At 44.1% G+C, this 12,500-nt stretch overlaps 1 protein-coding gene across 3 annotated transcripts in view; it reads right to left on the bottom strand.

The window, feature by feature from the left end:
• Positions 1-12,500, bottom strand: part of Cad87A (cadherin 87A) — a 324,473-nt gene that overhangs the window by 56,568 nt on the left and 255,405 nt on the right. For all 3 annotated transcript variants that reach the window (XM_076187818.1, XM_076187819.1, XM_076187820.1), the window contains 5 exons: positions 8,869-9,060; positions 8,284-8,381; positions 6,935-7,093; positions 5,038-5,505; positions 4,478-4,631 (listed from right to left, as the gene is read on the bottom strand). In XM_076187818.1, the coding sequence (XP_076043933.1) occupies positions 4,478-4,631; positions 5,038-5,505; positions 6,935-7,093; positions 8,284-8,381; positions 8,869-9,060 (1,071 nt within the window). The remainder of the gene's footprint in view (positions 1-4,477; positions 4,632-5,037; positions 5,506-6,934; positions 7,094-8,283; positions 8,382-8,868; positions 9,061-12,500) is intronic.

The raw sequence follows: 12,500 nt of genomic DNA, 5'->3' as shown, positions 1-12,500 counted from the left end.
AAAACCGCCAGTGTATCCCACGAGGTTACAGTATAATTCTTACATAAAATATTTTCCAGGATGCCTTTTCAAATACCGCCCAGAACCGGTTTCCATACCCACCCAGGAGTACTGAGGCACTAGTGAACACCTGAACTAGGATGAAATGCATGGATCTTGAGCCCAGTCTGTTAGTCGAGGGCTGCACTTTCAGGAGGCGAGTGTTGATGTGGTTTGGCCAGGATGGGCAGCGGGACGGAAATGATCTTTCCCGGCGTTTATTCGGCGCTTATCGTCAGTCACCTAGGTAATGGTGTAGAAGAAGGCTTTGGTGGTGGAGACGGGTGTGTTGGTAATGGTGGTGATGATGGTGGATAGGGGAAAGGGAGTGTGAAAGGTGGAGTTGGAGAAGTATGTGTGATGGCGGAGGGAGGCACGGGTGTATTGTGATGGAGAAAAGGTAGTGGTGACTGCGTGGTGACGACGGTGGAGCGGGTGAGGTGGCTCGGAGGGGAAAACTTTGATAGTGAAGGGCCGAGATGAGAAGAGGCTGGTGGTGGTGGAGAGGAAGAGGGAATGGGGTTGGCTGCAGCCGGAAGGTAGTATGGCTAGCAAGGTTTCCTACAAGGGAAGCGAAGAGGAGAGATGAAGATAAGAGAGATGGAAGGAGTTTAGATGTAGGAGGGTGTAAGGAGAGAGGAGAGATGAAGATGGACGTGAGGAAGCTGGAAGTTAGGTGGGAACATGGGCATTGGAAGAACCAAGGAAGAGAGGGAAAACAAGAAATATTCCTTTCCACGACACTCCTTGTTTCATACAACTTCGATATTAAGTATTATTGCTTCTTTCTTAAAGTTTCGGTCAACAGTAGCAGAAGGTTTCATAGCAGAAGCGAAATGTTGTGGAGGTCGCACACAACACTGTGACCTTTCCAATAAGGAGACCTTTTATGCTTCTCCACATCTCTTTATCCTCGTTCTCTTTTTCTCTAAATGGTTCGTCTCCTTCTTTCCAAGAACTCCGCACCATCGCCACAACCTCCGGCAAATTTCTCTGCAAATGCAGTCTTCCTAGCTTTGTTCACGTGGGCATCTCTACCATACCAAAGAATTTCGTCGTTGCATTCTTCCTACGTTTCCGATATTCGTAATCGGAAGCGATTTAACCTCGCAATCGTTTCCTCATTTTAGCCAAGAGGTGGAAACAACTTTCATAATGTTGTAAAAAGAAGACACATGGATAAAATATCTATATATCAATATATCAAGAAATTATCTTGTTCTAAGTCTTTCATAAATTTGATTAAATAATTTGTTATAAAAATAAAAGTCCATCGCTGTTTTGAACAAGGAAAAAATATCCTTTAATTCCGTTTGTATTGGGTGGCATTTTCCCTTCTATTATGAGAGTCGCCTGGCTGTTCATTCCATTTCATGGGACTCCTCAGTAGCAAAGAAGTGACATATTTCTGGATGTGACCTTGTTACTGGCTAAGAAATAACCCGATGCACAGCCTGACCTCTCTCACGACGCTGAATGTCTTCGCAGATATCGAATGACGATCTAATTTGATTTTCTTTTTTTATGAACACCACAAAACAGGCAAACATCCCCTAGCTTTCTCCTATTAAAAGGAGAAAGCCCTCGCCGGTAAGCTGCTTAGTCTCAAGAAAGTCTCGCAGTGAGATTTGGCGTAAAGGCATTTCTGATGATTTCAGAAGACCTCCTGGAAACAAAAGCCCTGGGAAATAATCATCTTTTTTAGTCACACTTCGCAATTTAGCCGAACATGCACGTTCCGCACAGCAACGGTGCATTCCGTCAATCCCAGCTGTTTCCTTCCAGGAGGAAAACAATGCTTATGTCATCAGGAGTCTCAAATGTCACTTCCGAGTAGTGTCTACACTCGAAGCGGTGGTGTGTCTTTGGAGGGAGAGAGACAGACAGACAGACAGACTGACTGACAGACAGATAGACGGACAGACACAGACAGACAGACAGAGACAGACAGACAGACAGACGGACGGACGGACAGAGGGACGGACAGACGGGTGGATAGATGGACGGACAGACAGACAGACAAACAGACAGACAAACAGACAGACAGAGAGAGAGACAGACAGACAGAGGGGGAGGGAAAGAGAGAAGGGGGGAGAGAGAGCAGCGCTATACGTGTTTAAGTAATCACCTTATTCTACCTAAATGTAATATACAAGAATGTAGCAGTATATCTCCATTTATCTATATTTGCACTGAATTGATTTATGTTGACCACTGACTTCCTTCATATTCTAATTTGTTTCATGTATCTATACAGTTGCCCACCCTTGACCAGCACAAAGTATGTAGATTATGTCACAATAGCGAAGCTAACAAGGAAGGTGAAGGAGGGAGAGAGGGAGAGAGGGAGGACCTTGGCGGAGGACTACCGGAGCGATCTTTGGGCGTTTGCGGACACTTGCTGACGAGCTCTTGTCCGCATCACCTGCGATGAATCCGGCAGAGCTGAAAATGCGAACCAACAGCGATTGGGCTCAGAGGGGGAACCTTGTGAACTGAAGAAAGGGTCGGGAGAGTTGATACACGACGAATCAAGGACCACAGAACATATGATTCTCTCTCTCTCTCTCTCCCCTCTCTCTCTGTTTCTCTCTATCTATTTCTCATTCTCATTCTTCCCCTTTTCTCTCTCTCTCTCTCTCTCTCTGTGCTTTATTTTTTGTGTGTGTGTGTGTGTGTGTGTGTGTGTGTGTGTGTGTGTGTGTGTGTGTGTGTGTGTGTGTGTGTGTGTGTGTGTGTGTGTGTGTGTGTGTGTGTGTGTGTGTGTGTGTGTGTGTGTGTGTGTGTGTGCGTGTGTGTGTGTGTGTGTCCCTGTCTCTATCTAGGATTTGTTATATAATTCATTTACTTATTTGTTTATTTACTTATACATTTCTCTATTTATCTATTTGTTTATTAACTTATTCATTTATTTATATATTTACTTATTTATATTATTTTCTTATTTAATAATTATTTATTTGTTTATTCCTCATTATCTTTATTACTTATTATTTGTCTGCTTATTTATTATCTACTTATTGTTTAATTATTCATTAATTTGCTAATTTATTTATTTACCCCTTATTCATTCATTTAGTTATTTACTTATCAAACAATTTCATTTTTATTTATTGATTAATTCATTTAGCTATTTATTGCATTCCCCACTCTGTGTTCAGGTTAACAACCAATACTGCACATGAGCTGCACAAATCAAGATGGCGTGACGTTCCTGCCGTCTACATGAGGTCAGATTAGTCGTGGCGTCGACCTCACCAAGTGACCGCAGCCGGCCGAGTACCACCATAGGCCGCTCCTCATTGGTTCGCGCCTCGCAGTCTCAGTCCCTCATCGCCTGAGCCGATAGTTTAAATAAATAGCCTGTAATTCTGCCAACAAAGCCTTCTGGGTTCAATCGTTCTTTCTAACAGAGTACCTGGAGCCCTGCCGCGACAATAGTCTGTTTTTTGGTAGGTATGGTACTGTCTGCTATTTCATCCAGTCTGATTCTATATGTGAATGCAATAAGGTAAGTACAAAGGTACGCATGCGCGCGCGCACACACACACACGCACACACACACATAGGGTAGCACAGTAATAGAGTTCCCACCTGCCACTACGGCGATCCGGGTTTCGAATTCCGCCTAGTGCTGAAACTAATATCAGTATCACCAGTATCACTGCGCTGTGAGTCGTTACTCCAACTCTCGTGGGTGGGGAGTTGGGGATGTGTGTGCGTGTAATGTCACAGCATTACCCGTAGATCGGTCATAATGATCTCTGAGCTCTCCTCCGAGAGGGAAATAGCTGTCGATCACGAGTCCAACATGTGATCCAAGACTATGGTGAAAATGGTGAATCACACACACACGCGCGCACACAAGCACCCACACAAAACACCCAAAACAAGGTGTAGACCTATAGCAAAGCAGGGAAATATTGCGAAAACGAGAAGTCGACGGTTGCCAGCTCTCATTGTGAAGAAAACGTGGGGGGAGGAAAAAATCCACGTTAACAGAGACAAATCTTGAGCGTCGTCCGGAGACCATTTACCAGCCCCTCCGGGTTGCACCTCCGCAACGAGGTGAGAATGTTGATGGTATTTGAAGATGAACAGCTTGGAGGGAATTCTTTTCGATGTTCGTTTCGCAAGAGCACACAAACAGATATACATCATTAATCCCATATCCTGTAAAATTCAATAGACATTTGAATGTTCTGTCTTACATACGAGTATATGCAGATAATCAATTTATCTAAGTAGGATAAACGCTTCACTTCCAGTCCATGTTTCCTTTGCCATGTTAATGCAACTTGTTCACATGGATTTTCATTTATCTAAGTAAAGCCCATTGTTTGCAGATTTTTTCCTGTACTTTTCCCCAGCCATTTGGTACTCAAAAAAAAAAAAAAAAAAAGGGGGGGGGATGGAAAAGGGCGCCGTGAATCCTAACCTGCGAGGGAATAGGTGATTTGGCCGAACTCGCCCTCGTCAGCATCGGTGGCCACGACGGTGGTGACCAGGGTCCCTGGAGGCGAGTTTTCATTGACCTCGGCTTCGTAGATGGCCATGCTGAATACTGGGTCCTCGTCGTTCACGTTTTCGATCTGCAGAAACAATGAATAGAGATTCCCATTTGTGGTCGTGCGTGGTCGGCAGATAAGAAGGGTAATCATTTTGCAGTGAAATAACTAGTAAAGTACACAGCTGAAAATATATCTTGCTTAACCCGAGGTCATTTTTTTTTACCCCGAACCTCGTTTGTTTTTGTTCCTATCAACCATCTGCTGCAGTACAGTATTTCTATCTGGTTTATGCTGGATTACACGAAGAACATAAAGTCAAAGCTCTGCACACAAGAGTATGTGAAATCAACTTTATCTGATGACGATGAATGTGATGAAAATGCCTCGCTCTTTGGCCTAAATGTGAGTTAGTTAAACCATCTACTTTGACGACAAGGGCGTCCGGAAAATAGACATCGAACTAGTCAGCTGGGACCATCAGACTTACCTCGACGATGACGAGCGCCGAGGCGGAGAGCTGAGGGACTCCGGTGTCAAAGGCCACTACGGTGAAATTGAGGGAACTGCTGCTTTCGAAGTCCATCCTCGACTTGACTGTCACAACACCGGTAGCGTTGTCTAGTGCGAAGTACTCCGATGGTTCGGCCAGTGCATAGCCTGCGATGTTCGAGTCGACGTCAGTGGCAGTGATTGTGGTCACCAGAGACCCCGGCGGGAGCTCTTCGGCCACGGAGACGGAGAGGATGGGCGATTCGGGAGCCCACGGGGCAGGGAAGACTGGGGGGAAGTCGTTGACGTCGACGATGGTGACCACGAGGGAGCCTTGCCCGACCTGGGGGGGCGTTGCGGATACATCTGTCACCGTGACGGTCATCGTGACGACCGTGGCGATGTTGCGGTCCAGCGGACGCGCCACCGAAACTTGCCCGCTCTGCGGATCCACCGCGAAGAAATTCTGAAAAAAAAAAAATATATATATTAGTATGGGCACGGAGACTCGCCTGATTAGATCTCCTGACTTAAGGTGCTCCTACGAAAAAATGCCGCAGACAGTAAGTGTCAAGGTTATCGCCCCCCTAATTATAAACCTCTCTTGCTCTAAATTCCTGAAATTTTTGGCACTCGTGTAGTAAACTCTTCATCGGAATGGAAAGTTGCCACATGGCAGTGGCAAGTGTATACTGTATGTGTGGGGGTCAAATCTCTCTTTAAAATGCCTGGCTTTCAGTCTCTGTGCAGAAGATCTACGGGAGAAGGGGACGGTGGATTATTGGGTGGGGGGGGAAGGCGAAGGAGAAAAGGAAAGAATGAGAGGGACGAGGAGCAGGATGAAAGTGTGGAGTAAGGAGTAGGAGTAGAAGAAGGGCTAAGAGTAAGACTAAGGCTAGGAATAGGGGTAGGGTTATGAGAAAAAAAGAGAAAGAGAGGTTGGGGCAGGAATAGGGGTGGGGTTAGGAGAAAAAAGAGGAGAGGTTGGGACAGGAATAGGGGTAGGGTTAGGAGAAAAAAGAGAAAGAGAGGTTGGGGCAGGAATAGGGGTAGGGTTAGGAGAAAAAAGAGTAAGAGAGGTTAGGGCAGGAATAGGGGTAGGGTTAGGAGAAAAAAGAGAAAGAGAGGTTGGGGCAGGAATAGGGGTAGAGTTAGGAGAAAAAAGAGAGAGGTTGGGGCAAGAATAGGGGTGAGGTTAGGAGAAAAAAGAGAAAGAGAGGTTGGGGCAGGAATAGGGGTAGGGTTAGGAGAAAAAAGAGAGAAAGAGGTTGGGGCAGGAAGAGAGACAGATTTAGGGAGTGGCAGGGATTCGGGGTGGGCGAGAGCCATTAGGAAGGGCCATGTGGAGAAGCCGGAGCAAATGTTGGAGCAGAGGGGGTGAAGTAGCGTATGGGGGGGGAAAGGGAGTGGATGGAGATTATGAATCTTGCCTCTATCAGCCTGGAAACACATACAAAAGGATTAAGTTTACTATAAAGTTGATTGTACGAAAGAATATTCCAGTTTTGAGACCCACGAGATCAGGATGACAAATGTTTCACCGACATTTTGTAACATTTTTTTTCTCATTTTTCTCTCCTCTTATTGGTAGTAGTTGGCCTCCTTCATGGACTTGAGGATTTCCTCCTCCTCCTCTCTTCTTCTAAAGCCTCTCTTTCGGGATGAGAAACCTAGTTTTCTAGCTATGAATAACATTCTCTTCCAAGTTTCTCGACTTTGCAATTATAGGGTGTTAACACCAAAAAGAAATGAACTAAATCTCTCTTCTTACAAAAAAAAATGTACAGTATTTGTGACATGGGAATCATTAGTACATTTCAGAATGTGTCCTCATAGATCCAGTGCTACAGTAACTTTGATTTCTTGGCGTCGTCTCCACCTACGATACCACTTACCTTGAAGTCCGTTTTAGCCTCGTCGAGTTGACGCCCGTCTTTGTCGACGGCGCTGATGGGCTCCACAACACTGAATTGCAGTCCGTCGGGAGATTCCACGTCCGGGTCTGTGGCAATCAGCTGGTACAGGACATACCCTGGAGACGCGTCCTCGGACACCTAGTGAGGGCAGAAGAAGTCTCGTCTGAATGAAGCAAAAACGAAGGTTTTATTGCAAGCGCCTATCACACTCCAGAGCACAGGGGCGTGATGGTTGTTGTTGGAAGTACGAGTCAGTCTCCTTTTCCTTCACTCTCATTAATGAAAAGTAAATGATCGGGTCAGCTGTTGACTTGGTTGAAGAAAGAATTATAGTAACATATTTGCAGATAATGACATGGTGAGAAGGATAGATATTTTTTCAATCTTTCATACTTCTATAAGAAGACAACAATAAATTCTACGCCTATAAATTGAGTTGGTTGAGGATAAAAAAAACTAGTTTGATGAAATGGTACTTATCGAAATAGTCTGCATAGCGAATACAGAATGGGGAAGGCCCAACAGAAAATACATAAGAAAATAAATAATTGTGAACAGAGAGCCAGAGTAGGAAGTTCAAATAAGTTGCATTTACATATATTTTCTTTCACCATCTTCACCAAAAATGGTGGGAAGATGTAAGTTTTTTCTTCAATACAAAGAGAAAGAAATGGTCACACTAAGCATACGCTGCGATAGTTTCACATACAGAGAGACCCAAAACAAAATTTGGAAATATCCAAAATGCCATATCAAGATGCGTGCCGAGTCTTCTAGGTTTATGTCATCAATAAAAAAAAATAATAATAAATAAAAAAAACCTACTCCAGGGCACAGGTGAACCAGGTTGTAACCACATTGTACTAATAGTGACAGGGTACTACTAAACTGATACGCGATACATCCTGTGAATAATGTCACTGGAGTCTCGCAGCTCTACAGCAACAAACAACGGCCCTTAGGCCCTGCGTTGTATTGGTGTGGGACAGTTTATATGTCACAGGCTGAAAGTTTTTTTTGTGTGTGTGTGTGTGTGTGTGTGTGTGTGTGTGTGTGTGTGTGTGTGTGTGTGTGTGTGTGTGTGTGTGTGTGTGTGTGTGTGTGTGTGTGTGTGTGTGTGTGTGTGTGTGTGTGTGTGTGTGTGTGTGTGTGTGTGTGTTTGTGTGTGTGTACGTGTACTGGTTTACGAAAGTTATGATTGTACGGATGTGTACTGTACATAACACGCGCGCGTGTGTGTGGTATGGCAGGGGAGTGTCGGTGTGTTTGCTTGCGTGCGTGCGTGCGTGCGTGCGTGCGCACTCCGACACTGGTGGCCTCTACCTCACCTGCGTGCGTTGTGTGGTGGGAGCGAAGTAAGGCGTCTTGTCATTGTTATTGATGACGCTCACGCTGAGTGTGGTCGTCGACGTCTGCTTAGGAGTACCTAAGGGAAGATGACAGAGAGTGAGACCAAGTGGCTGGCAGTGAATTGCGGAAAGAAGTGTAGTAGTGTAGGTTTAAAACAGAACAAAATCAATTATCCTTTCTGGTGTACTCTGTTGCGACAGCCACGTCGAAATTAGTCCTGAGTAGTTGGATGACTGGCATTGAACGTTTGGGGAAAAAAAAGTCACATTGGAGAAAAAAAATTGAATATAGTATGTTATTATGCCATATATGATGTAACATAATACAATATAGTGTAATATAATCTGAAAAATACAATACAATGTAATATGATATAATGTGGTATAATAAAATGTAATATGATATAATGTGGTATAATAAAATGTAATATGATCTAAATCAATATGTGTTTTTGTCTTGCAACGTCTTGTGCATGACCTTTTGATATCCAGCCTCAGGTTGTTCCTCCCTTCCCAAAAGCCAAAGGTCCCTAGTCTAGTTGGTGGCGATACCGCCGCACCTACCTCCGTCGGCAGCCAGGATCTCGATGGTGTATCCGTCCCTGCGGTCGTAGTCGAGTTTGGCGGCGACGGAGACGACGCCGCTGACGGGGTCGATGGCGAAGTGGTCATAACCGCCACGCTGGATGCGGTACCGCAGTTCCGCGTTCACGCCCGTGTCCGCATCCGTGGCCGACACTTGCTCCACCACCGTGCCTGAGTGGTAGGAGAAGAGTAACGTTACAGAGGAATGCACGGGAAACAGGCATGGCCAGGCCAGGGAAAAAAAAAAGAAAAAAGAAAGAAAAAAAAAAAGGTAAGAGCAATCTTGCAATATTCATCATCACCCCCGACTGTTTTCTTCAAGCAGGCTTCCATGCAGGTACCCTTCCCATTCCAAACAGCTCTCAGCAGGTTCGGCCGACCTGATCCAGCCATGAGATCATGGGGCGACCCTCTGCCATGAAAGGGTTGTCCCTTAATTATGGCGATGTCCCTGCATCGAGTGGGATCAACATTTGGGAAGCTTATAGCATTCACTCGTGCATGCAGTTAGCGTTCACAAATGATGGTAAAAAGAGGCCTTGACCAAATTTCAGGAAGCAGTCGATGGTTTGTTAAACAGTCATCCCAGAGACACCCTATGATTTTCCGAAGGCATTTGGTACCAACAACGCCAAGACTCCTCCTCACGTCAGCTTTTAATGTCCGTGTCTCGCAGAAGTAGTGAGGCAAAGGAAAGGAAGAAGTGTGTGTGTGTGTGTGTGTGTGTGTGTGTGTGTGTGTGTGTGTGTGTGTGTGTGTGTGTGTGTGTGTGTGTGTGTGTGTGTGTGTGTGTGTGTGTGTGTGTGTGTGTGTGTGTGTGTGTGTTTGTTTGTTTTCACGGAAGAAGAAAGGAAGACAGAAAAAGGAGGAACGAGAGGTCACAGCTTTCGTTCAGGTACTTGCCTTAACGAATATTCAAAGGTCGGGGAAGTAGGAAAATAGGGGGAAGGGAAAAGTGCCACCACCCGTCTTGTCGAATTGAATATTCAGAGCTCGCAGAGACATGCGGCCTAATTAGCGGAAACTTTCTTCCTGTTATTCATCATGGGATCCTTTTGTCATGTGACAATTGAATCCACGGCCCTGACACTTCAAGGGCGTAAGTTAGAAGTATGAATTTGGCAAAGGGCCGGCGAGTCGTCGTTTTCCTTCATCACTGACATACAGGTAATTCCTTCTCTCCCTCCCTCCTTCCTTCTTCTCTTCCTTGATGGCTGGGCGTCCTCAAAATTTGCGTTACAATGGCGCATTTTACAACTTTCGTATATTACATATTCAGACTAAATGACAGAGATCCAGAGTTGGGTTTAAATATAAGTATCAGGTGCAACCATAGGGGGGAAGGGGGGAGACTATACAACGTTTGACAAAAATATAAACTTAAGGTATGGTCATTTTAAATGTGATAAATTGGTAACCCAAATGGTCACCGGGATCTTTCCGCCAGACTGAGCCTTATGTGTTGATCAGGTCGATAGGGGTAAGGTCATCCCCCCTCCTCACATTGTATTGTCTCCCCCCTTCTCCCCTATGGTTGCACCTGATACTTATATTTAAACCCAACTCTGGATCTCTGTCATTTAGTCTGAATATGTAATATACGAAAGTACTTACTGTCTACAAGTTACCTTTCTCCTGTGTTTATTTTGCATATATATATATATATATATATATATATATATATATATATATATATATAGATATATATATATATATATAAATAGATAGGTAGAGAGAGAGGTGAGGTAGGGGAAGGGGAGGGGATTCGGAAGGCAAGGACGTGAGGGCTAAAAGGTATCCAACTGAACGAGTCCGAGGACTGGAGGTGACAAAAGAAAATAACGTATGGGAAGCGCTCGCTTTTGGTGTTGTGCGGTTGTTACGCATCTTGGCAATGTATGTTGACGAAGTGCGTTTGAGATGCGTACTTGTGATATGTCTTGGTGGTGAGCATTGGTGATGGATTGTAATGGTGACATATAATATTCCTTGTGTGTTGTACATACATATTTGCAATATTGTTTATTTATTATTGTATATTTAATGCATTATTGTGAGAACCATGCGTTCATGTTAAGCGTGCACGTTTTTCCCGCCAAGTCTGAGCTTGTTGGCGTGGCTTGGTTTCGGATTCAGTGTTGGTTCTGCTTACGAAGCGACCGTACGCTTGTTTTTGTAGTGCTTTATCACATTGTGATTAATACAGTATTTTGCACTGTTGATTTGGTTTCATTGGCCACGTCGGTACAGGTGGAATGATGTGTTCATGTTGAATGTTCGTGACTCTCGTCAGTGAGAAAGGTAGAGAAGATGGTAGCAATGGAGTGAGGAAGAGGAGACGAGGGAGAGAGAGGTAGGGAGGAAGCGGAAGAAGGGAGGGGAGGGCGGTGTGGAAAAAAAGAATGAGGGAGGAAAGAGGGAAGAATAAAAGAAGAGGGAGGAAGGTGAAAATGGAATAGGGCAAGGAAAAAGAGGCGGGAATAGATGGAAAAGACGACAGAAACAGGAAGAAGGAAGACGAAAGAGAAAGACAGAAAGGAGCGGGTGGAAAGAAAGATGGAAGGAAGCAGCAAGGAATGAATGAATGAATTGATTAATAAAGGAAGGAAGGAAGGAAGGGCCCAAAGGACGAGGGGGACTGAAGGAAGAACGAGAGGGACCAAAGAAAGTGAGGGAGGGAGGAAACATGGTAGTGAGGTAGGATACGAAAGAGAAAAAGTAAGGAAGATTTGGGCCGTGAGGCATTAAGGAAAGTAGAGTGTATTGCTTATACCGAGGAATATGATGGTGTTCTCGTATGGTCGTTTGCAAGTATGCGATCCTATGAGAGAGAATGTGTTAGGATGCACACGCATGGTCTAATGTCGACAAAAGTATCTATGTGGTAGGAGTACGTGACTGTAAAGTATCTGGTTTTATCTGGTTTTATGTTGGAACGTCAGACACCTGATATGATCTTGGGGTGGTGTGGCGGGTTTTGGTCTGTGCAAGAGCGCATGAAGACGTTCACTTACGCACCTTCAAAGCGTTTTTTATCATCATCGCGTGGGCACATACTCGAAAACAGGTGTGTAGTTTCATTCATACAAATAGACTTGAAGCCTTTGGGTGGCAGCAGGAGTAATTATATCAAATAAAATCTTCTCTGAATAGCATAAATAAACACAAAAATATGTTTGTAGTTCTGTACGTGCCATAAACATGTGCCAGTGGTGGTGCACTGTTAATCAAAATATTAGTTTCATTAAGCGTTGATCCGCTAACCAAAAAGTTAACTTTGATAAAAGCTAACCAGTTTTTTCGTCATAAATATAACGGACGGTATCAACCATTTTTTAGTACCGAATGTTATGAAATAATCATGTTATCTTTTGCTCTAAAGCGCCTAAAATGCATAAAAATCCAAAGTTATGAAATAAGCCTTTTTGGATTATTTAATAACCTAACCTAAAAAACACAGATTCAAATTTAGAAAGGCCTAAAAATGCTGGCCTTATACAATTGGTTTCATTTTTAACTAATTTTGGAGCCAAAAAAATAGGGTAAAAAGTTGAACAAATTAAAACCTCAATAAGATACTAAAAGTATTGGTAGAATAAACAAATGGAATA

The sequence above is a fragment of the Oratosquilla oratoria genome, chromosome 7, assembly GCF_046742065.1.
Source record: "Oratosquilla oratoria isolate Oo_2021 chromosome 7, ASM4674206v1, whole genome shotgun sequence".
Lineage (NCBI taxonomy): Eukaryota > Metazoa > Arthropoda > Malacostraca > Stomatopoda > Squillidae > Oratosquilla > Oratosquilla oratoria.
This window is presented reverse-complemented; position numbering and strand designations above follow the sequence as displayed.